Below are 24,998 nucleotides of genomic sequence, written 5' to 3'. Positions count from 1 at the left end.
CTCAAGCCATTCTCCTGCCTCCGCCTCCCAAGTAGCTGGGACTACAGGCTCAACCCGGCTATTTTTTGGTTGTAGCTGTCATTGTGGTTTGGTGGGCCCAGGCTGGATTCAAACCTACTAGCTCAGGTGTATGTGGCTGGCGCCTTAACTGCTTGAGCCACAGGCGCCACATTGGATTCTTCTTTTTAAAAGCTCCGTGTTTCTGTTTGGGAAAATCTAGGGTGGTTTTGTGTGTTGTTTTTGCTTTTGAAGCAGAGCCTCAGTCTGTCTCCCTGGGTAGAGCGCAGTGAGGTCATCATAGTTCACAGCAACCTCCAAGTCTCAGGCTCAGGCGATCCTCAAGCCTCAGACCTCAGGTGCCCACCACAACACCTAGCTAGTTTTTCTCTTTTTAGTAGAGAGGGGATCTCTCTCTTGCTCGGGCTGGTCTCCAGCTCCTGAACTCAAGCACTCCACCTGCTTCAGCCTCCCAAAGGGCTAGGATTACATGCATGTGCCACGATGCCCAGCTGAAAATTTAGCATTTCCAGTCCAAAAGTCTGACATTTTTCCTCCTTTGTAGGCAAAGTCATACATTTTTCATTCCTTCCTCTCAACTGCTTGTTTTCTTCTGGACCTTGAAAGTAAGTGCCCAACTTTTGGTAAAAGTTCTTTTCCCTTTCTTTTCCCCCCACAATTCTAAATACCCCTATATCTTACTTTTTATTTTGCACTCTCAAATCTGATACTGTTAACAGATTCTTGATGGAGATTTTTAAACAAAGTATTTGTACATACATTGTATCATCAAATCCTGGCACACTCTGGGATACAAAGTCCAGTACCGTGGAACTTCCCGCAGCACATCCTGCCTTTTCCTCTGAGGGCTCCTGGCCTTCTTTGTTTCTGTCACTGGACGGGATGTCTCCTTGCATGTGGGCGAGGGGAGGGATGTGAGCAACAGAGGAAATGCGGGAAGGGCACACAGATATCCAGGCCCAACCTAGATATTGGCAGGTATCACAGAAAGTAGAGGAGGATGCAGGGAACTCTGAGGAGTAGAATGGACAGGATTTGCTAACCATTTGGTCCCAAGAAACAAGGGAGATGGGGTAGTTCAGAGTGGCTTGGACATGTGTCTGTGAACCTGGAGACAGTATGGCATTGCCACAACAGGAATGGTATCCCCAGACTATAAAATCTAGGCCCTGTTTCTGGGAAGCAACATAGAGTCATGAAGATGAACTAGGACTTGAATTACTTATTGATAAGATAAAGTGTTTGTGCTACATTATGGTAGCCTGGCCATACTCATTTTCCTGGATCCTATTATGTTTTCAGGGTGGGGAGAAACTGACTAGACCTATGGATGACTTTCAGGGGTTCAAGACTTCAGTGGAGCAAGGAACTGCAGATGTGCAGGAAGTCACAAGAGAACTAGAATTGGAAGTAGAGGCTGAAGATAGGATCAAATTGTTGCAATTTCATGATAAAAATTGGACAATGAAGGCTGGGCCCGGTGGCTCACACCTGTAATCCTAGCACTCTGGGAGGCCAAGGCGGGTGGAATGCTTGAGCTCAGGAGACCAGGCTGAGCAAAAGCAAGACCCCGTTTCTAAAAATAACTGGGCATTGTAGTGGACTCCTGTAGTCCCAGCTACTTGGAAGGCTGAGGCAACAGAATCACTTGAGGCTCAGCACCTATAGCTCAAGTGGCTAGGGCGCCAGCCACATACATACACGGCAGTTGGCGGGTTCAAATCCAGCCTGGGCCAACAAAACAACAATGACAACTACAACCAAAAAATAGCCAGGCCCAATCACTTCTCGGCCTTTTGGCTAAGATCAAGTGTAAAAATAGCCAGGCCTTGTGGCGGGCACCTGTAGTCCCAGCTACTTGGGAGGCTGAGGCAAGAGAATTGCTTAAGCCCAAGAGTTGGAAGTTGCTGTGAGCTGTGATGCTAAGGCACTCTACCCAGGGAGACAGCTTGAGACTCTGTCTCAAAAAAAAACAAAAGAGATCACTTGAGCCCAAGAGTTTGAGGTTGCTGTGTGCTACAATGCCATGGCACTCTACTCAGGATGACAGAGGGAGACTCTCTCTCTCACACACTCACACAAAAAAAAAACCCACAAAAAACGAAAAATAATTTTAACAATGAGAGTTGCTTTTTAAGGATCAGCAAGGAAAAGTGATTTCTTGAGTTGGTGTCTACTTCTAGTGAAAATGCTATGAACGTAGAAATGATAACAAAAGATTTAAAATATTACATAAACTTAATTGATAAAGCAGCGGCGTGGTTTGAGAAGACTGACCCCAATTTTGGAAGAGGTTCTCCTGTGGGTAAAATGCTATCAAACAGCATCGTGCATGACAGGGAAATCTTTTGCGAAAGTAAGAGTCCATTGATGTGGCAAGATTCACTGTATGATTTTCAGAAATCACCATGGCCACCCCCCTGGTGAGTCAGCAAGCTATCAACTTTGAGCAAGCTCCTCTGTCACTAGAAAGATTCTGACTCTCTGATGACTGTTACCATTTTATAGAAATGAAGTACTTTTAAATTAAGGTATATACATTTTTTAGATACAATACTATTACAAACTCAACAGATTACAGGACCAGGTACCCATAACTTTTATAGGCATTGGGGAGCCCCAAATTTCTGCAATTTACTTAATTGCAATATTTACTACATTCTGGTAGTCTGTACCCGAACCAGCAATATCTTCAAGATATGCCTGGGTTTTTTGGGAAATTAACCCCTGATCTGATGTATGGTTCAAAAATATATTCTCGGCTGGCTCCTGTAGCTCAATGGGGTAGGGCGCCGGCCCCATATGCCGGAGGTGGCGGGTTCAAACCCAGCCCCAGCCAAAAACTGCAAAAATAAATAAATAAATAAATAAATTTTTCTCCCATCCTGTAAATTGTCTCTTCTCACTTTTGTTTCTCACAAGCTTTTTAGTTCGATGAACTCCCATTTGTCTCTTTTTGCTTTTATTGCCTATGTTTTAGGAAGGAGTTATACCTAAAAAATATTTGCCTTTTTTGGGCCACTTTTACCATCAAGAATAGAGCCAGGGAGAGGGTCCCCACACAGTCTCCCACCAGTTGGAATACCAGCTCTCCCTTTCTGAAGTTCTCACCTAACTTCCCATGACAGTATTTTCTCAGCTCATCCTAGCAGGGAGAAAATCTGTGCAACTGTTAAAAAGAATGAGAGAGAATTCCAAGGATAAAGAAGAAATTAGGCTCAGCGCTTATAGCTCAGTGGTTAAGGCACTGGCCACATACACCGGGGCTGGCAGGTTTGAACCCGGCCCCGGGCCTGCTAAACAACGACAACTACAACAAAAAAATAGCCAGACTTTGTGGTGAGTGGTGGGGGAGGCTGAGGCAAGAGAATCACCTAAGCCCAAGAGTTAGAGGGGGAGTGAGACTCTGTCTCAAAAAAAAAAAAAAAGAGGAAAAATTAGTCAAGCTATTTTGTGAAATTGAAGAAAGGCAAGAACTTGAGGAATAAATTTGATGATTGTGAATCCATTCTTTTCTGTATTTTCTAGGTATTGGTAGTACATGCTCAGAGAACATTCTAGAAAAAATTGGCAGGATGCAATGGCTCATGCCCGTAATCCTAGCACTCTGGTGCTTTCTCTCCTTCCTTCCTTCCTTCCTTCCTTCCTTCCTTCCTTCCTTCCTTCCTTCCTTCCTTCCTTCCTTCCTTCCTTCCTTCCTTCCTTCCTTCCTTCCTTCCTTCCTTCCTTCCTTCCTTCCTTCCTTCCTTCCTTCCTTCCTTCCTTCCTTCCTTCCTTCCTTCCTTCCTTCCTTCCTTCCTTCCTTCCTTCCTTCCTTCCTTCCTTCCTTCCTTCCTTCCTTCCTTCCTTCCTTCCTTCCTTCCTTCCTTCCTTCCTTCCTTCCTTCCTTCCTTCCTTCCTTCCTTCCTTCCTTCCTTCCTTCTTTCTTTCTTTCTTGAGACAGAGCCTCAAACTGTCCCCCTGGGTAGAGTGCTGTGGCATCACAGCTCACAGCAACCTCCAACTCCTGGACTCAAGCAATTCTCCTGCCTCAGCCTCCCAAGTAGCTGGGACTACAGGCACCTGCCACAACACCTGGCTATTTTTTGGTTGCAGCCGTCATTGTTTTTGGCAGGCCCAGGCTGGATTTGAACCCACCAGCTCAGGTGTATGTGGCTGGCACTTTAGCTGCTTGAGCCACAGGTGCCGAGCCAATAATTAAGATTTTTTTTTTTTTTTTTTAGAGACAGAGTCTACTTTGTCGCCCTCAGTGGAGTGATGTGGTGTCACAGCTCTTGGGCTTAGGCGATTCTCTTGCCTCAGCCTCCTGAGTGTCTGGGACTACAGGCGCCCACCACAATGTCTGGCTATTTTTTTTGTTGCAATTTAGCCAGGGCCAGGTTTGAACCCACCACCCTCAGTATATGGGGCCAGTGCCCTACTCACTGAGCCATAGGTGCTGCCCCAGAGGAGTCTTTCAAAGATCACATTCTCTCATCTCCTGCCCCACCAGCATTCAGCAACACACCCTCACATGCCTTCATCTGGGGCTCCAATCCTTTAAGGTGCTGCTGGCAAAAACTCAGCAAGCTCAATCAAGTTCAAGCCTAGACAAGAAAGGAGGGGGTTTCCCAAGGTTAGGCAATTGGCCTAGGTTGGCCCTAGAGAGTTGTGCTCAGCTCTAGAAGCCACTCCCAAGCCTCCCTCCCGCCAGGGGACCTCAATACTAGTGCCCAGGAGGTCAGTCCCAGATCACCTGTGCCCCAGCCCTGCAGAACTGCATGGGTGTTAGACCAAAGGCACCTCGGTTCCCTTCCCTCCTACCCACTCTTCAGCCCCTGGTTTGCCCTGTGAGCACCATGAAGGCAGGACCTTGACTGGAGTTTGCTTTTGGGACACTGGATTCCTGCACCCTGTGCCTGGCACAGCTATGGGTAAGGCTGAAAACACCTGATCCACATGGGGCTCCTCACCAAGGTCCACTCAGTTCCCCATGCCAATTAGGCTCCATGGACCTGCTTCCCAAGGTCTTTCAATAATCTAACATGGTACCTTGCATGTGTAAGTTACATGTCCTAATGGTATGTGCCCTCGTATAAATAAAAAAAAAATTTTTTAAAGCTTTATATTAGGCTCGGTGCCGATTGCTCAGTGGTTAAGTGCTGGCCACATACACGGGGGCTGGCAGGTTCAAACCCAGCCCAGGCCTGCTAAACAACAATGACAACTACAACAAAAAAATAGCCAGGCGTTGTTGTGGGCACCTGTAGTCCCAGCTACTTGGGAAGCTGAGGCAAGAGAATTGTTTAAGCTGAAGAGTTTGAGGGTGCTGTGAGCTGCGAAGCCACTGCACTCTACAGAGGGTGACATAGTGAGACTCTGTTTCAAGGAAAAAAAAACTTTATATAAAAAAACAAGTCTAACAGGGAAGGAAAATCCATAAGAAAGGCTGAACTGTGTTCCTCTGGCTTTCCTGACACCAGGAGTGGTCAAGTGGAAATGACATTTTAGTCCCAGCTATTCAGGAGGCTGAAGCAGGAGGATCACTGGAGCCCAGGAGTTTGAGGTTGCTGTGAGCTAGGCTGAGGTCACAGCACTCTCGAGTCAACAACACAAAACAAAAAAACTGGAGACTAAAAGATGAATGCTTCCTTTGCAAGGTGGTGGTTAGGAGAGGATGTGGCAGACTTTCAGTGACAACCCCCCCCCGCCCCCGTCACCCCTCCGTGTCCCTCATCCGGTCCACCCATCCCTTCCTTCGTTGAGCATTTGTGGGACACAGTCCAGCTACTGAGCTGCGAGGGCCAAGTCCTTTCCCAGGAAGCTTCAAGCTGTGACATCTGTAAAGGAACTGGACTGCCGTCCACATCCACATTCCAGTTAAAGAGACCGGGTGGACGGTGGCAGGAAGCAGAGGGGGCAGATCCTGAGAGTGGGGAGACGTCTGAGTCAGGAGGGGAGGGTTTAAAGACCAGAGGGACCCCGCCTACAATCTCGACTCTGAACTTGGGTTGACCACAGAGTGAGATTCTGGGAGGAGTCTCCTCCCTCCTCCCCTCACGCCACCCTAACCCTACACTCTCCTCCGCGATTTTCATCAGGGCACTCCGGAGACGCACGCGCCGCGGCTTGGAAGGCGGCTCCGGATGAGTTCCTGTCTCCGCCTCCGACGGAGAGTAATTACCTGCTTTCATAACTCAGATGTGATAATTTCTATTCCTCGGCTCGGCTCCAGAGCACTCGCGTGACCCGACAGCTCGTGGAAGGTTAGAAACGAAGGTCCCTCCGGCCGGATCCGAGGACAGTTGCAGACAGTACTTTTTTTTTTTGCGCCCGGAGATTGAGTGCTCTTGGGTCACAGCTCACAGCTCACAGCAACCTCAAACTCCTGGGCTCAGGGGATCCTCTTGTATCAGCTTCCGGAGTAGCTGGGACTACAGGTGTCCACCACGACGCCGGGGTATTTTAGAGACGGGGGTCGCGTCCTTGCTCAGGCTGGTCTCCAACTCCCGAGCCCCAGCGATCCCCAGCCCCAGCCTCGGCCCCCAGGGTGCTGGGATTACAGACGAGAGCCACGGCGCCCGGCCGCGGACGGTTCTGGATTCGCGTTGCAGTTTGACCCGCGGGGCCGAGCGCCATGGGACTGGCCCGGGCAAAGCCGGCCCCGGGGCGCGAGCGCGTGCTGAGAGCTCGGTCAGGATTCTGGATGCTCAACCCCTTACTGGTCACCTTCGTCTTCGGTGTCTGGCTGTCGGTGAGTCCCCGCCGCGGTCGGTTCCTCGGGGCGAGCGCGCTTGGTGCTAGAAGTAGGGAAGGGAATAAGGGGCAAACAGGGGGTGCACGGCCCGGGCACCTGCGGTTCGGCTAATCCGAACCTGTCGGCGAAATCGGAGGACGAGCGGCGTCCCCGCGCCAGGCAGGACCTACCCGGCCGCTAAGGAGAAGAGCGCGCGCTGGGCGGTCCGCGAGGGTGAATTCCCAGGCTGAGCCAGGCGCCGGCCCAGCCGTACACTTGGCAGAAGCCACCAGGAGCCATCACCCTGGGCTGTGCTTTCCTTCCTCCCTCCCTCGCTTCTTGTGAATTTTACTTTCTTGGGTATTGAATGTAGGCGTGTTTTGTTTTCTTTTGTTTTTAAGACAAGGTATCACTCTCGCCTGGGGCTAGTATTGGAGTGGTGTCTTCAGAGTTCACTGTAACCTCCCTCGCCAAGGCTCAGCCATCTCAGCCTTCGAGTGGCTGGCATTGCAGGCACAAGCCACGATGCCCGGCTGATTTTTCTATCTTTTGTAGAGATGGGATCTCTCCCAGTTCAGGCTGTTCTGGAATTCCTGGGCTGGAGCAATCCTCCCACCTAGGTCTCCCAAGATGCTGTGAGCCACCACACCTGACCCTAGCTGTGTTCTTTTGAAGTGTATTGGGTATTGGGGTCACTTTGATCAGCTGACACTAACTTTTAACTTTCTCTATTATCTTCAGTTGCCTCATTCGGTAAACTAAGGGCACAGTGGTTACCTTCTGGAGGTAACTAGCCAGCACCCCTGTCAGCTGTGTGCCCACCTTGGGAAAGAGAACATGAGTAATCCCCTCCTCGGGTGGTCCTGATCCTGCCTATGCACTGTCTCCCCTGGCCTGGTGGCTTCCTCTCAGGCGCACAGACAGTCTGGGCAGACACTGTGTGCCCCAGAGCCTTCTGTGGGGTTTGTTCTCCAGTCTCTGCCCTGCACTCAGCCTCTGGGAGCACCTGTCTGTGGTCCCGTCAGTGCTGCAGCCTGGAGCCTGTCCTTAGGTGGTGAGCTGAGGCCACCCCTCATGTGTCCTGAGGGGCAGTTATTCACCCATGAAGTAAAGGATGAGCCCTTTGCTTTGGGAAAGTCTGTGCCTGGGGAGGAGGAAAGACAAATGAGCCCTGTAGGAATTTTGCTCCCTGGGGGCTCACAGTCTGGTGGAGGAGGTGACACCAGGGATCTAACTAACTATCAGAAGGCATGAGATCCCATCACCCTCACCTCCCCCACCTCCGGAGAGGCCTTGTTCTCCAACTTGGCTCTGACAGAAGGGAGCTTGTACCCCTATCGGCGGTTATGGTACTGTTGGCCTGGAGGATGTGGTTGGATTACAATCATTGAAAGTAAGATGGATGAATCAGAGCATGTGGTTAGCCCAGTTCTGGACATGTTATTACATACACATTAACACATTTAATTCTCACAACAACCTGTATAGGGGTTTTGATTATTCAGAGCAGCTGTAAGGATGTGGCTGATTTAGAGAAGAGAACATTGGTTACTTGGGTGAATTTCTTTTTTAAGACAGCGTCGCCCTCTGTCTTTTGGCTACAGTGCAGTGGCATCATCAAACCTTACCATAACCTCAAACTCCTGGACTTAAGCGATCTTTCTGACTCAGCCTCCTGGGTAGCTGGGACTACAGGTGCATGGCACCACGCTTGGCTAAGTTTTCTATTTTTTGTAGAAATGGGGTCTTACTCTTACTTAGGCTGGTTCTGCCTCTGTTTCCTACAATGCTAGGATTATAGCTGTGAGCCACTGAGCTGGCCTTGGTTTAATATTTTCTTTTTTTTTTTCGCAGTTTTTGGTCGGGTCTGGGTTTGAACCTGCCACCTCTGGCATATGGGGCTTTTGAGCCACAGGCGCTGCCCGACCTTGGTTTAATTTTTATCAGCTCATACCAGGAAGTGTGGGGTTCAAATAGAACAGTCCTCGTGGAGTCACAAATGGGTGAGGAAAAGCATTTGTTAATGGCTCATCTGGGGGAAAACAGGGTCTCTAGAGGAAAAGAACTGTCCTCCCCTTTCCTCATTTTCTCTCTCTCTCCTGTGTCCAAACCCCACCCTGTCCTGGGCCCAGGTCTGCAGACTGATACAACCTCACCTCTCTGCTACACCCTCAGACTCCCTCAATCAGAGGGACCCACAGACTATTTTTCCTCTCTGTCCACCAGTCTCCTGGCCACCCATGGCATTTGCAACCTCTGCCTGAGCAGCCCCTCCCGATTCTTTGCACTTTCATCAACTTTGAGGTTACCTTTGGCCGTGCCTCAGCTCCCTGTGAACTGGCACTGCCCCAAGAAGGCCAAGTCTTACTCTCGGTCTTCTATGATTCATTGCACAGTGTGGTCACCAGATGCCAGGTGTGGCCTTTCTGAGCAAATGAATAACTTGGATCTGAGGATGCCCACATGTTCTCCAATTCCATCCGTTTTCTTTTCTTACAGTTTCCTTTTCTGGCTTTTTATCAAGGTAATGCAAGCTTCATAAAACGAGTTTGGAAGTATTCCCTCCTTCCATGTGTTGGAAAAATTTGAGAAGGATTAGTTTTCATTCTTCTTTATTTTTAATTTTTTTAATTATTTATTTACTCTTTTTTTTTTTTTTTTTTGAGACAGAATCTTACTCTGTTGTAATGGGTAGAGTGCCTCGGTGTCATAGCTCACAGCAACCTCAAACTCCTGGGTTCCAGGGATCTTATTGTGTCAGCCTCCTGAGTAGCTGGGACTACAGGCACCTGCCACGAAAGCCTGGCAGGTTTTTCTATTTTTAGTAGAGACGGGAGTCTTGCTCTTGCTCAGGCTGGTCTTGAACTTCTTGAGCTCAAGTAATCTACCAGCCTTGGCCTCCCAGAGTGCTAGGATTACAGGATTGAGCCATCACCCCTGGTCTTAATTCTTCTTTAAGTGTTTGGTTAAATTCAGCAGTGAAGCCACTTGGTCCTGGGCTTTTCTTTCATGGAAGATTTTTAAAAATTACTTATTCAATCTTCTTATTACCAGTCTGTTCAGATTTTCTGTTTCTTCATGGTTCAGTATTGGTAAGTTGTAAGTGTCTAGGAAGTTATCTGCTTGTTATATGATTGTTAATAATATTCTCATATGATTCTTTGCATTTCTCTTGTAATGTCTCCTGTTTCATTTTTGTTTATTTCAGTCTTCTTTTTTTCTTAGTCTAGCGAAAGGCTTGTTGATTTAGGTTATCTTAAAAAAAACCAACTTGTAGTTCAGTTGATGTTTTGTATTGTTTTTTCAAGTCTCTATTTTATTTATTTTTGTTCTGATATATATATATATTTATGTTATTTATTTATTTATTTTTGAGACAGAGTCACCCTAGGTGGAGTGCTGCAGCACCATAATTAACAGCAACTTCAAACTCTTGAACTTGAGCAATCCTCTTGCCCCAGCCTCCCGAACAGGCACCAGTCCCCATTCCTGGCTAATTTTTCTATTTTTATAGGTCTTGCTTTTTTGCAGGCTAGTCTTGAACTCCTGAGCTCAAGCCATCCGCTCACCTTGGCCTCCCAGAGTGCTAGGATTAAAGGCAAGAGCTACGGAGCCTGGCCTTATTCTGACCTTTATTATTTTTTTCCTTCTGCTAATTTTGGGCTTAGTTCATCTTATTTTTCTATACCTTTGAGCCATGACTGTAAGTTGTTTATGTGAGATATTTTTTGTTCATGTGGCGTTTATTGCAGTTTTCTCTTAAAATTGCTTTTGCTGCATCCTGTAAGTTTTGGTGTGTCTTATTTCCATTTCCTTTTTTTTTTGCAGTTTTTGGCTGGCGCTGGGCTTGAACCCGCCACCTCCGGCATATGGGGCCGGCGCCCTACTCCTTTGAGCCACAGGCGCCGCCCTCCATTTCCATTTTCTTAAGATATTTCAAAATTTCCAATTTAATTTTCTTCATTGACTCTTTGGTCATTCAGAAGCTTGTTTATTCAAGCCCATTTTTTAACTAGGTTGTTTGCTTTTTGTGGTTGTGATTGATGAGATGGAATTCTTTATACATTTTAGATATTAACCCCTTATCAGATACATACCCTGCAGTTGTTTTTCCCATTCTGGGAGTTGCTCTCTCAACCTGTTGATTGTCATTTGATGTACAGAATTTTTTTTTTCAGTTTTTTTTTTTTTTGGCCAGGGCCGGGTTTGAACCCACCACCTTCAGTATGTGGGGCTGGCGCCCTACTCCTTGAGCCACAGGTGCCGCCCTGATGTGCAGAATTTTAAAATTTTTACATAGCCCTATTTATCTACTCTTTTCATATGTTGCCTGTTTTTGATGTCATACAAGAAATCATTGCCACATCCAAGGTCATGAAGAATTGCTTTTATGTTTTCTTCTAAGAATTTTATAGTTTTCACTGTTGTGCTAGATTTTTTGATCTGTTTTTAGTTCGTTTTGAGTTAATTTATATATATATGTACAATAAGGGTATAAACATTGTTTTCTTATGAGTCAGTATCTAGATTTTCCCCAAAATGATTATTTGAAAAGATTATCCTTTCTCTATTAAATATCCTTTGTATTCCCTATTAAATATCCTTTGTACCTTTGTCAAAAATCATTTGACTATATGTAGTCACACACCATGTAACAACATGTTTTGGTCAATGACAGACTATATATACAATGGTGGCCTTATATGATTATAAAGGCACAATTTTACTGGACCTTTTCTTTTCTTTTTTGAGACAGAGTCTTACTTTGTTGCCCAGACTAGAATGCCATGGTGTCTGTCTAGCAGCAACCTCAAACTCCTGGGTTCAAACAATCCTCCTGCCTTAAGCCTCCTGGGTGGCTAGGACTTACAGGCACCTGCCACAATGCCTAGCTAACTTTTTATTTTTAGTAGAGATAGGCCTTATTCTTTTTTTTTTTTTTTGAGACCGAGTCTCACTATGTCTCCCTTGGTAGAGTGCCATGGCATCACAGCTCACAGCAACCTCAAACTCTTGGGTTTAAGGGATTCTCTTGCCTCAGCCTCCCAAGTAGCTGGGACTATAGGCACCTGCCACAATGCCCAGCTATTTTTTTGTTGTTGTTGTTGCAGTTGTCATTGTTGTTTAGCAGGCTCAGGCCGGGTTCAAACCCACCAGCCTCGGTATATATGGCCGGTGCCCTAACCACTGAGCAGTGGGCACCAAGCCGGGCCTAACTCTTGTTCAGGCTGGTCACAAATTCCTGAGCTCAAGTGATCCTCCTACCTTGGCCTTCTAAAGTGCTAGGATCATAGGTTTGAGCTACCACGCCCAGCCCTGTATCTTTTCTATTTTTAGATATGTTTAGATACCCAAATACTTACCATCGTGTTACAATTGCCTGCAGTATTCAGTACAGTAACAAGCCACATGGGTTAACAGTGTGGGAGTAATAGTCTAGACCACATAGCCTAGGTGTGTAGCAGGCTATGCCTTCTGGGTTTGTGTAAGTACAATCTATGGTGTTTGCACAACAACAAAATTGCCTAACAACTCATTTTTCTTTCTTTTTTTTTTTTTACAACTCATTTTTCATAGCATATCCCTGTCATTAAGCAAAATACGACTGTACATGAGCTTTCATTTCTGGGCTTTTCTGTTCTATTTTGTTGTTGTTATTGTTGATGTTTTGAGACAGAGCCTCAAGCTATCCTCCTGGGTAGAGTGCTGTGGCATCACAGCTCACAGCAACCTCCAACTCCTGGGCTCAAGCGATTCTCTTTACTCCACCTCCCAAGTAGCTGGGACCACAGGTGCCCACCACAATGTCCAGCTATTTTTTGGTTGCAGCTGTCATAGTTGTTTGGCGGGTCCCAGCTGGATTGGAACCCGGCAGCTCAGGTGTATATGACTGGCGCCTTAGCCACTTGAGTCACCGTCGCCGAGCCTGTTGTTGTTTTAATAGGCCCAGGCGTGGTTTGAACCTACCAGCCCTGCTATACCTTTTGGTCTATATATCAGGCACCTTTTTAAAAAATCAGATCATTATTTAATATTTGATCTTAGAGTCCAATGTTTTAAAAGTTTACATATAGTGTAATCGTCATTTGTAAAAATGTGTCTGTGTATATTACGAGGAGAAGGTGTGTGTATATTAGAGAGACTATTCCTATGTATGGTGAAATAGTAGAACTACGTGAGACAAAATAGGAATGGATCTACTTCTAGTTGAGAATATCACATGTGGTTTTTGCATTCCTCTAAAAACTTTACTTGCCCACATTTTCTGGAATAAACATTTTTAAAAATAAAGAGAGATAAGGTTAAAGAAGGGTTTTTCAAGTATGTTACTTGGCTAGCCCTGAGATGTGAAGGGATAAACATACAGAATGTTTGAGAGTTTCCTGCTGGAAGAAAGATGGAGGGTCTGTTTAGCTGGGGGCGCCTGGAGTGAAAGGAATGGAGATGGATCCTGGGAGGGGTGAGAGTCTGGAAGCCACTAATGTCTGTCCCTGTTTTGACCCCACAGGTCCCAGCTGACTCTGCCTCCATCATCCAGAATGAGGTTCCCCAGCACAGACCTGCCCCCCAGCGATGGAGGTCAAGGCCCGTGGAGGGTTTATGTCCACCAGGTACGTTCTTTGATTCTTACTTCTGGTCCCCTGTTTCCTTGAGCTTCCAGGCTTCTGCTTTCTCAGCCTCTGGTTCTTTAGTCCACAGGGAGTTACTGGGTGCCTTCTGTGAGTCAGGTGCAGTGCGTGTGGAAGGGCAAGAGGCCTTCCTTCTGGGATGGGATGAAGGTGACGGTCATGCAGGCCTGACAGGGACCTTGAGGGATCATTGAATGGGGCAGAGAAGGGGTTGGTGAGGTATGGTGACAGGGCTGGTATCCCAAAATGGGCAGGACCAGCGGTGCAGAGAGCCTGGATGGGCGCCCCTTAGATGAATGACCCCACGCAGCGACTACCTTGTGGGGAAGGGGCTGGGGGAGGCTGAGCAGGCAGGAGGTTGCTGGGATGAGTAGAAGGTGGAGAAGTCGGGGGATAAGTAGGAGCAAATTGCACGTGGAGAAAGTTTGGGTCCTATTTTGTGAGTGATTCACATTGCTGGGAAGTTTTCAGCAGAGGCTGCCAGGATCCTGTTTGTGTTTTTAGTGCTCGCTCCTGGTTGGAGGGGGACAAGACAGGACTCAGGTGGAGGGCCCCACGGAGGGCCACTCCCCTGGGCCTACTAGGCAGCGATGTGTCAGCCCCATAGGGTAACATGAGCCCCAGGAGAGGCGCCTGCGCCTATCAGGGGTACTTGTGGTGTTTGCTTTACATTTGTTACTTTCTTTCTGCACATGTGAGGTAGGACTAGGTCCCCTGTTGTGCAAGGGCTTCTGGAGCTGGTAAGAGTGGTCTGCAGTGATTTTTAAAAAGCTTTTACACATTTGCATTTTATTACTGGGCAAGTAGGAAAGGCTGCCTCTCCCTCCCTCACTGCACAGGAATGTGTGCCAAGGGTCAGCACGAGGAGAAGGCAGAGTCTGGCCAAAGCCGCCCCCAGGGTTGGTGGGTTCGAATTGGCCTGAGCCTGCTAAACAAAAATAAATAAATAAAAAATAACAATAGCCGGGCATTGTGGCAGATGCCTGTAGTCCCAGCTACTGGGGAAGTTGAGGCAAGAGAATCACTTGAGCCCAAGAGTGTGAGGTTGCTGTGAGCTACGCCATTGCACTTTATAGAGGGCGACAAAGTGAGACTTGGTCTCAAAAGAAAAAAAGATAAGATGCATTGACTTTACATTACATCGTGTTTAAGTGTTGCTAATTTACATCATACTATTTAAGTTATGGGATAGAAGAATAAATGACATCTAAGGACTTTGCATTTTCTTCTGGAGAAATGATTAGCGTGTTTTTGGTTGTATACAGACTAGTTGTATTGTGTTAGGCAGAAATGTGACCTTGTTACTGCCTTTATTTGGAAATTAAGTATGGTTTAAATGAATTTTAAATCTGTTAAAATTCTGTACTAGAGGGCGGCGCCTAGCATTCTGGGAGGCTGAGGCAGATTAATTGCTTGAGCTTAGGGGTTCAAGACCAGCCTGAGTAAGAGTGAGACCCCATATCTACTAAAAATAGAAAAAACTAGCCAGGCATTGTGGCAGCCACCTGTAGTTCCAGCTACTGCAGAGGCTGAGGCAAAGAGGATTGCTTGAGCCCAAGAGTTGGATGTTGGTATGAGCTATGATGAGGCCACAGCACTCTACCCTGGGTGACCAAGGGTGGAAAAAAAAAAATGGTACTGGGAGACCTAAAAATGATAAAGTATCTTCCTTACTCTCTTATAAGAAAATAAAGTCCAGGTGCATATAGGGAAGGAAAAATCTGTATCCAAGTGCATATTCCAGTATAAATGCTGCCCTCCCTTCCATGATGTAAATGGTCCCACATAATCAACCTGCCACCAGGTAGCTGGTGGCTCAACCTGGGGAATGGTGCTGTATCAGTGACTCAGTGTTGGTCCCTGCTGCTGGCAGAGTGGGCTATAGCCAGCTCAGCCTTGGTGAGTGGGAGTCCTATTGCTGAGCCCATACTCATGCATAACTTTCATCCCTGTCGCCATGGACATTTGTTCATGAGCCCTCTGGGATGGCTGGGAAAGAAGCTGACAGAACAGGTCATCCTACCCAACAATCATTACATTCTTTCCCTGCTGAGGTCATCCTTTGGTAAGCATTCACACAGGGCACAAATATCCTTACATTTTTCACCCATTCAGAGAAGTCTATCCACATCCCTCTTCCACAGACTTCTTTGTCATCAATTTTCTAGTCATGTTTCTTTCCAGTTTCTGACCATCCTGCCAAGCCATTTGCCACAGCTCATGGGTCAGCATAGAATTGCATGTCTGTCCAGTTTTTCTTCTAATCAAAATGAACAGTCAGGTGCACTTCTCAGAGTTCTGTCCATGGGAAGGATTTCCCTTCACCATGGTCCTTCAGGGATGTCCCAGAATGGGAGTGCCATGCTGTGGCTGTCCACTTACAAGATGAAGAAGTGCATGTCAGGTAGCAGGGGATATGTTCATTTGCTCCAGCAATGAAAACACATCTGGCATAGCAGTTGCAGTTGGAATTACCACCTTGTTAAACTTATGATAATTCATCTTCCATTCACTGAGATCCATCCATCTTTGTCACAAATTGCCAAGTTGAATGGGGATGTGGTGGGAATCACCACTATTGCATCCTTGGCGGTGGCATTGATTTCTGCAGTTGCTCCAGGAACATGATATTGCTTTCAATTTACTATTTTCTTAGGTAAAGGAATTTCTAGTGGCTACCACTTGGACTTTCCTATTAGAATAGTTCTTTCACATGTCAGGGAGCAAATACGGGTGTGCCCATTGCTGAGTTCATCTATTCCACTTAGGAAGTCAGACAGAATGTGTTTGAGGAATCCACTGGACCCTTTCTGAGATGGGCTTCAGGTTAATTTGAATATTACCAACATAATTTCGATGGTATCCAAATACTGTGTTCTTATACATGTCCCATACCATTTTATTGTTGTCATAGACACATCCTTGTACTTTATGTGCTCATCAACATCGATTTATAATTGTTGTCTTAGGCATGAGCTCTTAAAACCTCCATCTTGGTAAAAAATAAATAAATAAAAAAGGATTTGTATACCAAAAGTACTGTAATACTGTGCTATTAACTGACTTGTGTCCCCATAATCCATATGTGAAAGACTTCCACCCAATATGATGGTATATGGAGATGGTGTCATTGGGAATTAATTAGGTTTAGATGAGGTCAGGAGGGTAGAGCCCTCATGATGGGATTAGTGCCCTTTTAAGAAGAGATACCAGACAACTTGCTGGTGCATGTTCTTACTTTCTTCACATGTTCAAAAAGAAAGGTCATAGGAAGAAGGTGGCCGCCTCCAGATCTGTAAGAAATAAATGTCTGTTGTTCAAGCCACTTAGTCTATAGTTACTTTTTTATAGCAGCCCAAGTAGACTATGGCCTACTGGCATTTATATTTACCTACATAGTTACCTTTTCTTGTGTTTTTTTTTCTTCATACAGCTTTAAGCTGTATGATGGCTGTCTAATGTCATCATTTGACAGTCAAATGTCTGTCTAATGTCATTTCATTTCAGCCTGAAGAACACCCTTTAACATTTCACAGGGCAGGTCTTCTAGTAATGTACTCTATTAGTTTTTTGTTTATCAGGAATGTCTTAATTTCACCTGAATTCTTGAAAGATAGTTTTGCTGGATATAGAATTATTGGTTGAAAGATTGGTTCCCCCAACATTTTAAATACATTGCTCACTGTGTTATAGTGTATATGATTTCTAATAAGAAATCAGTTGATAGCCTTATTGAGGTTACCTAGCACATACTGAGTGGGTTACTTGCTGCTTTCAAGATTTCATGTTTGCTGCTGGGCACAATGGCTCACGCCTTTAATCCCAGTACTCTGGGAGGCTAAAGCAAGTGGATTGCCTGAGCTCACAGGTTGGAGACCACCCTGAGCCAGAGTGAGACCCCCATCTCTAATGGGCATTGTGACAGCACCTGTAGTCCCAACTACTTGGGAGGCTGAGGCAGAAGAATCACTTAAGCCCAAGCGTTTGAGGTTGCTGTGAGCTCTGATACCACTGCACTCTACCGAGGATGACAAAATGAGACTTTGTCTCAAAAAAAAAAAAATAGATTTTATGTTTCTGTTCGGCTTTTGTCCATTTGACAACAATGTCTTTTGGTCTAGTTCTCTCTGAATTTAACCTGCTTGAAGATCATTTAGCTTCTTGGATGTGTAGGTCATTCTCTTTCAAAAGTTGTGTGCCTCCTTGTTAAATTTATTCCTAAATGTTTTATTCTTTTTGAGTCACTGTGAATGAAACTTTTTTCTTAATTTCATTTTTGGATTATTCTTTGCTAATGAAAAACTTTTACATTGAAAACTATAAAACACTGACGAAAGAAATGAAAGAAAATGTAAATATGCAGGAAGATATTCCTTGTTTATAGATTGAAAGACTTACTAGTGTGAAGATGACAAATTAACCAAAGTGATATACAGATTCAATGCCTATCAAAATCCCAACTATGTTATTTCAAAAATGGAAGAACTCATCCTTGAAGTCATATGGAATGTAAAAGGGCCTAGATTAAATAAAACAATCTTGTCGAAGAAAAACAAAGTTGGGAGGACTCAGGCTTTCCGATTTCAAAATGGTTGTCCTTTCCAGGGTAGCTTTGGCTTCCATTTCTTTGGTTCATTCTTTGACCATCTAGAAGTAGGACCCATTTTTCTTCCCACTTTCCTTCCATGGCTGATGACATGAGCTTTGATTATTAAGGCATTTCCCATTGTTTTATTTCTTCTGCTCCTGCTCATATCTTCCACTAATTGGGAGCTCACTGAGGACAGGTATTAGGACTTGTGTGAGTTTCCAGAGTGCTGGGTGATGTCCAATACGAGTAGTCACTAGACCCAGGTGACTGTCGATCTTTCAAAATATGTTGCTTCCTATTGAGATATGCCATGAGTGGGAAATACACATTATGATTTGAAAAACATAATATAAAAATAAGGTAAAATATCTCAGTGTTTTACATTAATGTTATGTTTAACTTATACTATTTTGCCTATACATATATTAATTTAAATGCTTTTTTTTTGTAGAGACAGTTTCACTTTATTGCCCACGGTAGAGTACTGTGGCGTCACAGCTCACAGCAATCTCCAACTGCTGGGCTTAGGCGATTCTCTTGCCTCAGCCTCCCGAGGAGCTGGGACTGCAGGTGCCCGCCACAACACCTGGCTCTTTTTTGTTGTTGTTGCCATCTGTCCGGGGCTGGGTTTGAACCCGCCACCCTCGGAATATGGGGCTGGTGCCCTGCCCACTGAGCCATAGGCACCGCCCTAAAAAAATTTACTTCTTTTCAGTTGACTAACTTGGAGAGTATGAATTCCAATTTCATGTGTGGCTTGTATTTCTGTTAGCAGTGTTGGTCTAAGGTAGGTATATAGTAAATGCAGAATTGATGACCTGACCAGCCGGGTACAAGGGATTTCTCTGTTTGGATTCCACTGATGGCTGAAAGAAGAGCACCCCTGCCTTGGAGAATCCTGTGAAGATTCATTCACCAGCTTTTTCTCCCCCTCCCAGGAACCCATCTCTCAGAAGACGGTACAGATTGTCTGCCCTGCAGATACGGAGTAGACTATACTACTCACTGGAATGAGCTCTTTTCCTGCATACTCTGCACGGCTTGTAGTGCAGGTACAGACCATGTAGACCCTGCACCAGAAGGGGGAATGCAGGGTCATCAAAGTTGTAGCCTAAATGGAATCAGGAGACCTGGATTCCAGTCCAACCTGGTCTTCATCATACCCTGTATGTTCCATGATTCTATCTTTGAGTCATTAAATAAATAAAACAGAAATTATTTCATAATGCATGCCACCAGGGAGGGAAATCTTTTATATTACTGGAATAGTATAAAACAGCAGTAGTTTTATGCTACTATTTGCAAGGGGATGGGTAACCTTACAGCAGAGAGAAGGTGTGGCTGAGGGGAAAGCGCTGGGTTTCAGCTGTGACACTGGTCTGGTCCTGGGCCAGGCTCTCTGTCCCCAGCTCTGTGCTCCTGGGAGGTGCTCCACTCTCTCAGTCTCACAGCCGCAGGCTCCTTCCTCCTCTCTAGTAGGGCCAGGCTTTTGGGCAGTCACCCAAGGGCTTCTGTCTTGCCAGGCTCTCTCAGGTTCTAACACTGTACCTCCCTTGCTACTGACTGTTATCTAAGCATTTTCCCCCCTAATCTGGTGTAATAGGTAATGAATGTTGGTCCTTGTTAAATGACTCTATTGGTGACAGCTGAAGGGCTCTGTCCTCTGTGTGCCCCAAGTGGCTTAGTGCAGAAAGTGGCCCATAGAGCTCCTTGTTGACCTGAGTTGAGCTGAGTGGGGAGGGGTCAGGGTGGTGGAGAAGGGTTGAGGGATATACTAAGACCTTCCTTTCTCTCCAGATAAAGTAGAGCGAAGTCCCTGCAACACCATCAGAAACACAGAATGTCAATGCAAAGGGGGTACTTTCTGGGCAGAAGAATCACCGGAGGTCTGCCGACCGTGTACCCCTAGGTGAGAGAGGAGAGGCGAGCTTACCCCAGGAGAACTGAGTTCCCTTCTACCCCTTTCTCTTTCCTGTACACCATGAGGTCTCCATCCCCACAAGGTGCCTCTGACCCCCTGAGATGTCCTGAGCCTGTGGTGGCCCCTTTTTGGTCAACTGCCCGTCCCCACCCTGCCCCCTGCAGCAGCCCGTTCCTATTCTTGCCTAGCACATATCCCCCGGGGCATAGGAGGCCTATGATATTCTCGAGGCCCATGAGATCATTTTGAAATCATAACGGCAAAGAATCCGGCCTAGGATGTATTTATCCTTAACAATTGAGTCCTAAAAAGCAATTTGTAATAGTTTTATGAAGACAAAAGTGCTCATGGCCCACAGAAGTCATGATAAGGCCGTGGGTGTGGCTCCTTCTAGATTCCCAAGACGACCCGAGCCAACGCAGCTGTCCCCACTCTGGCCTCTTGTCCATCAAGGCCTGTCTTCTCCCTTTTGGGGGCTTTAGGGGCCCACAGTGATGGCTTCTCTGACCACCAGGGTGCTCTGTGATCGCTAGGGCCGGGCAGACAGGAGGGGACAGGAGCTCAGTGATAACCAGGGAAGGCTGGAGGGTGTGGCTCAGGTTGTGGCCACTTGGGCTTCTGACCTTCCCCTGGAGTGAGGCTTAACTCGGGGTGTCCCCTGCAGCCCCAAGCTGCAGCAGGGAACCTGTGTGTGCCGAGCAAGGAGGAATCCTAGAGGCCACAGCTCTGACCCCCGATGGGGATTCTGGGGGTTGAAGTTCATGTGCTCAGATCTTTCCCCAGACTCCTCACGGGAGAGGGGGCTCCTGGAGACGGGAGGAGCCTGTCCTTCCTCTGTCACCTGCTCAGGGACAGTGAACGGAAGGAGGCTTCTCTAAGGTCCCATTTAGCAGCTGTCCCTCACAGAATCCTGTGTGTCCTCCCTGTGTGTACCCAGGTGCCCTGCTGGGACGGTCATGAAAACTAACTGTACCCCCTGGAGTGACATTGAGTGTGTCCATAAAGAATCAGGTACTAAGGTGCCTGGGTGGAGACGCCCAGCTCCTGGAGGGCCAGGGAGCACCAGTCCGGGGAATTCTACCGGTCCCCTCCATTCTCCAGGCAATGGGGTCCTCATGATTTGGATTGGAGTTACACTCATCATCGTGGCAGTAGTGGCTATAGCAATAATGTGTTGCTGGATATGCATCCACTTAGGTAGGTGTTGGTTGAGGAAGGGGCCCCTGGGCACTCCCTGCCCCTCCCCCTCCCTGCTGACCAGGCAGAAGTGCCCTCCCATGTCCCACCTCCTTGTCTCTCTGTGATGGTCACTCTGTCTCTGGCCTCACACACCTCCCCAAGGACCAGGATCCATTGGTCCTTCTCTCAGGGATGGTGGTGCCCTCATCTCCCAAGTCTGGGTTACCCCCATCTTTTGGGCCTAGCCAGGGAAGGAGCCGGCTCCTCCACTGGGGGATGAGGGGGAAGACCAGGAGTGCTCAGGGGGTCACAGCTTTGCTCAGAGCAGAACCAAACAGAGATTTGACACTTGTGTTTTACTCTGATCCTTCTTCCTGAGGGGAACTTAGAGTTGGAAGGCCCCATCTCTGTCCCCAGGCCCTGGGCTGCTTGTCCAGTGTCACAGCGCCCAGCCTGCCCCTGCCCTCTGGGAGTTCATGCTGTATGGGACCCTCACCAGTTGCTAAAGGGATCTCTTCTCTTCCAGGTCGTGACTGGGACACCAAGTCTGTGCGCAAGGTGAGTTGGTTTCTCTAGGACCAGGGGGCACCGGGTACTCAGGACCAGCTACCCACACAGAGCCCTGAGTGGGCATGGCCCCACTTTTCTATATGGCTGCCCTAGCTCTGCAGTGGCCTGGGGGGCTCTGGCTGACCAAGAGTGGCACAAGGTCACTCTGAACACCCCACAGGGCAGTGGGCCGTATGCAGCCCTGTCTTTCCTGCAGCCTGGGTACTGCCCCCACCTCATAGCCCTGCACCCTGGGGATGGGGTGACCTGCCTTAGCACAACAGCAGGAGCATAGTGCCAGCATGTGCTGAGCCTCTGGCCACCTGGGGTGACCCCACTGAGGATGGGAGGAGGAGCAGTGTCTTGGGGGACCTGCAGGGAGCCCTGGATCTGTACTTCTGAGTCTGCTCTTTGCCTCTCCAAGGTCTGTTGCTGGAGAGTCGCACAAGGGCGTGGGACAGAGGACAGCACGGACAACCAGATCCTGACCATCAGAGACTCTCAGTCCACCCTGGACTTTGAGCAGGAGGAAATGAAAATCCAGGAGCTGGCAGAGCTGAGAGATGTTACCCCAACTTCCCCACAGGAGGAAGAGTGTCTTCTGGTGAGTCGGGGGCAGCTGTGCAGAGTCTCATGATTTTGCAGACAAGAGGGGAGGGTGCTGCCTCTGCTGTCCTGGTTCAGGGGAAAGTGGAACCAGAGCGGGTGGAGGGATAGCAGGTGACAATGCTGCAGGGGTGAGAGCAGCTGCCCCAGTTTGGTGACCACCCACTCTGTGGGGCCTCCTACTTCTTATCCCTGTCCTGATTACACTATGTCCCCAGAGCCTGGAGTCATGCAGGCACAGAGTAGGCACCAGAGTTTCTTGATAACTGACTAAGGGCTGTGTGATCTCCTGTGTGCTCCTAACAGAACTCAGGGAGGCCTTGCTTGTAATAGCAGGAGAGTTAACTTTGCTCCAGAAGTATTATTACATTGAACATATTTGAAAGTAAATCTTTTTCCTTATTTCTGCTCCTATGTATAGGGAGGTTTCCAAAAAGAAGTATAATTTCTTTCTTTTTTTTTTTTTTTCTTTTGAGATAGAGTTTCACTTTGTCCCCCTGGGTAGAGTGGCATGGCATCATCATAGCTCACAGCAACCTCAAACTCTTAGACTCAAGCAATCCTCTTGCCTCAGTTTTTCTATTTTTAGTATAAATGGGGGTCTCATTCTCGCTTGGGCTGGTCTTGAACTCCTGAACTCAAGTAAAAATCCACCCACCTCAGCCTCCCAGAGTGCTAGGATTATAGGCATGAGCCACCTTGCTCAGCCCACGTAAGTGGTTTCTTTCTTGCATGTATATCACATTCTTTTTATTTTATTTTATTTTTTGGCAGTTTAGGCCAGGGCCAGGCTTGAACCTGCCACTCCGGGCACATGGGGCCGACACCCTACTCCTTGAGCCACAGGCGCTGCCCTTATTTTATTTTTTTAATTTAATTTTTTTTTTTTTTGAGACAGAGTCTCACTGTATCGCCCTCCATAGACTGCCGTAGTGTCACAGCTCACAGCAACCTCAAACTTTTGGGTTCAAATGATTCTTTTGCCTCAGCCTCCCAAGTAGCTGAGACTATAGGCACCTGCCACAACGCCTGGCTGTTTTTAGAGATGAGGTCTTGCTCTAGCTCAGTCTGGTCTCGAACCTGTGAGCTCAGGCAATCCACCCACCTCAGTCTCCCAGGTGCTAGGATTACAAGTGTGAGCCACCCTGCCTGGCCCATATTCTTTTTTTTTTTTTCCCTTTACATGTATTTTACTGACCCTTAAAATAAATTTCACTACTTTAATATCAACTAGATTTTTTTTCCTTTTTCTCATCTAAACCCTTTTTTTAATTAAGTCCTATACACATAGATCATGAATACATTTATGCATATGTGGGGTACAATGCGTTGATTTTTTTATACAATCTGACGTGCTTACATCAAACCAATCAACATAGCTTTCACCTCATTTACTTGATTATTGTGTTAAGACATTTATGTTCTACACTTGACAGATTTGACTTGTACCCTTGCAATATGCTCCATAGGTGTGGTCCCATCATTTACCCTCCCTCTATCAAACCTCCCACCCCCCTTCCCACACCATTATAAAGAGAAGTATTTCTTTTCTATGTAAGCTACAGAAAAGAAAAGAAAAGAAAAGAAATAATATATATATATAGGCAGTCCCTGAGTTGCGGAAAACCTTATAGCACTTAGTACTTACAAATGTGTTCCTGAGGCCCCCCATAGGGATAGTTTATAATTAAGTAAAGAGATTAATAATTCAGGAACTAGTTTCTTCCGTTCTTTGAACAAACGCACATGGCGTAAGTGGTTTGTTGGTGCAGCATTGTTAGTCTAGCAGCTAGCCTATTCCTCTGCCTTGTCAAAGTTGTTTCTTTGTATTTAGTGTCTTTTTGTAATTCGGTTTTCTAATTTTTTGTGTCTGCTACCTGTTTTCTTTTTTTTGGGGGGGGAAACAGTCATTTAATATCTTAAGGGAAGCAGTAACTTTCAGTTACCTAAGACTATAAAGAACCCCCAGCCAAAAATGAAAACAAATTAACACCTTAATGTTCATTCAAAGGCAAACACACAGTGAATGGCTCTTGTCACCCTGCCCAGAACTACTCCTTTTGCAGGAGGATGGCACTGGGGGGCCAGGCTGCCCAGGGCCAGCTACACTTTCTGTCACATTGTTTGGAAGGCACTGCTACCTGTTTTAATGTTCATCTGGACATATTCAATTTTTAGTATTGCTATTTAAACTCGGAGTTTTTTAAGATACACAGTCCTGTTGTCTAAAATAAGGATTACTATGTCAGCCTCTTTCAAGAGCTTCGCTACTTTCCTTTCCTTCCTGTCTAGATTCCAGAACTTTCAGAACAGTGATCTGGGAGCGACGTGCCACAAGTGTTGGGTTTTTCCAAGAATCTTGTTGCTTCATTTTCCGTTCTGTCTAGATGCCAGAACTTTCAGAACAATAGAACAATGTTCTGAATAAGATGTGCCACAGGGATCACAGTTGGCGGGTTGTGGGGGCCACAGGGGACTCCAGGATTCCTGACCCTGATCAAGGTCATTCCCCACTGTGTGCTACAGGGGCAGGCAGAAGCTGATGGGTCGCAGAGGAGGAGGTTGCTGGTTCCAGCGAATGGCGCCGACCCCATTGACAGTAAGTGTCTTGTTCCTGGTGATAAGCAGGAGGACAGGGAGCAGGGACAGTGTTCTAACTGCCATCCCCATTGCTGATGGGGCTCTTTCAGAACATTCAGTGCTGGAAGCAAGGGATTCTATGCTATGGCCACTGAACTCTAAATACCCTTCTCCTCCACTCTCTCCCACCCTGTCTGTGCCCTGAGGATG

At 46.7% G+C, this 24,998-nt stretch overlaps 1 protein-coding gene across 2 annotated transcripts in view; it reads left to right on the top strand.

Moving 5' to 3' along the window:
• The window catches only part of LOC128576424 (tumor necrosis factor receptor superfamily member 10A-like), a 35,584-nt gene that overhangs the window by 7,537 nt on the left and 3,049 nt on the right, over positions 1-24,998 (top strand). The window contains exons 1-9 of one of the 2 annotated variants that reach the window (XM_053578566.1): positions 5,916-6,751; positions 13,242-13,344; positions 18,892-19,005; positions 19,751-19,862; positions 20,812-20,885; positions 20,976-21,071; positions 21,580-21,611; positions 22,027-22,206; positions 24,735-24,807. In XM_053578566.1, coding sequence (XP_053434541.1) covers positions 6,635-6,751; positions 13,242-13,344; positions 18,892-19,005; positions 19,751-19,862; positions 20,812-20,885; positions 20,976-21,071; positions 21,580-21,611; positions 22,027-22,206; positions 24,735-24,807 — 901 coding nt within the window. In that variant the 5' untranslated portion in view covers positions 5,916-6,634. Of the gene's footprint in view, positions 1-5,915; positions 6,752-13,241; positions 13,345-18,891; positions 19,006-19,750; positions 19,863-20,811; positions 21,072-21,579; positions 21,612-22,026; positions 22,207-24,734; positions 24,808-24,998 lie in introns of those variants that run through there. The other variant, XM_053578564.1, reaches the window with a different exon arrangement.

This window comes from Nycticebus coucang, chromosome 24 (assembly GCF_027406575.1).
Source record: "Nycticebus coucang isolate mNycCou1 chromosome 24, mNycCou1.pri, whole genome shotgun sequence".
Lineage (NCBI taxonomy): Eukaryota > Metazoa > Chordata > Mammalia > Primates > Lorisidae > Nycticebus > Nycticebus coucang.
The sequence above is the reverse complement of the archived record's forward strand: the minus strand, read 5'-3'. Positions and strand labels throughout refer to the sequence as shown.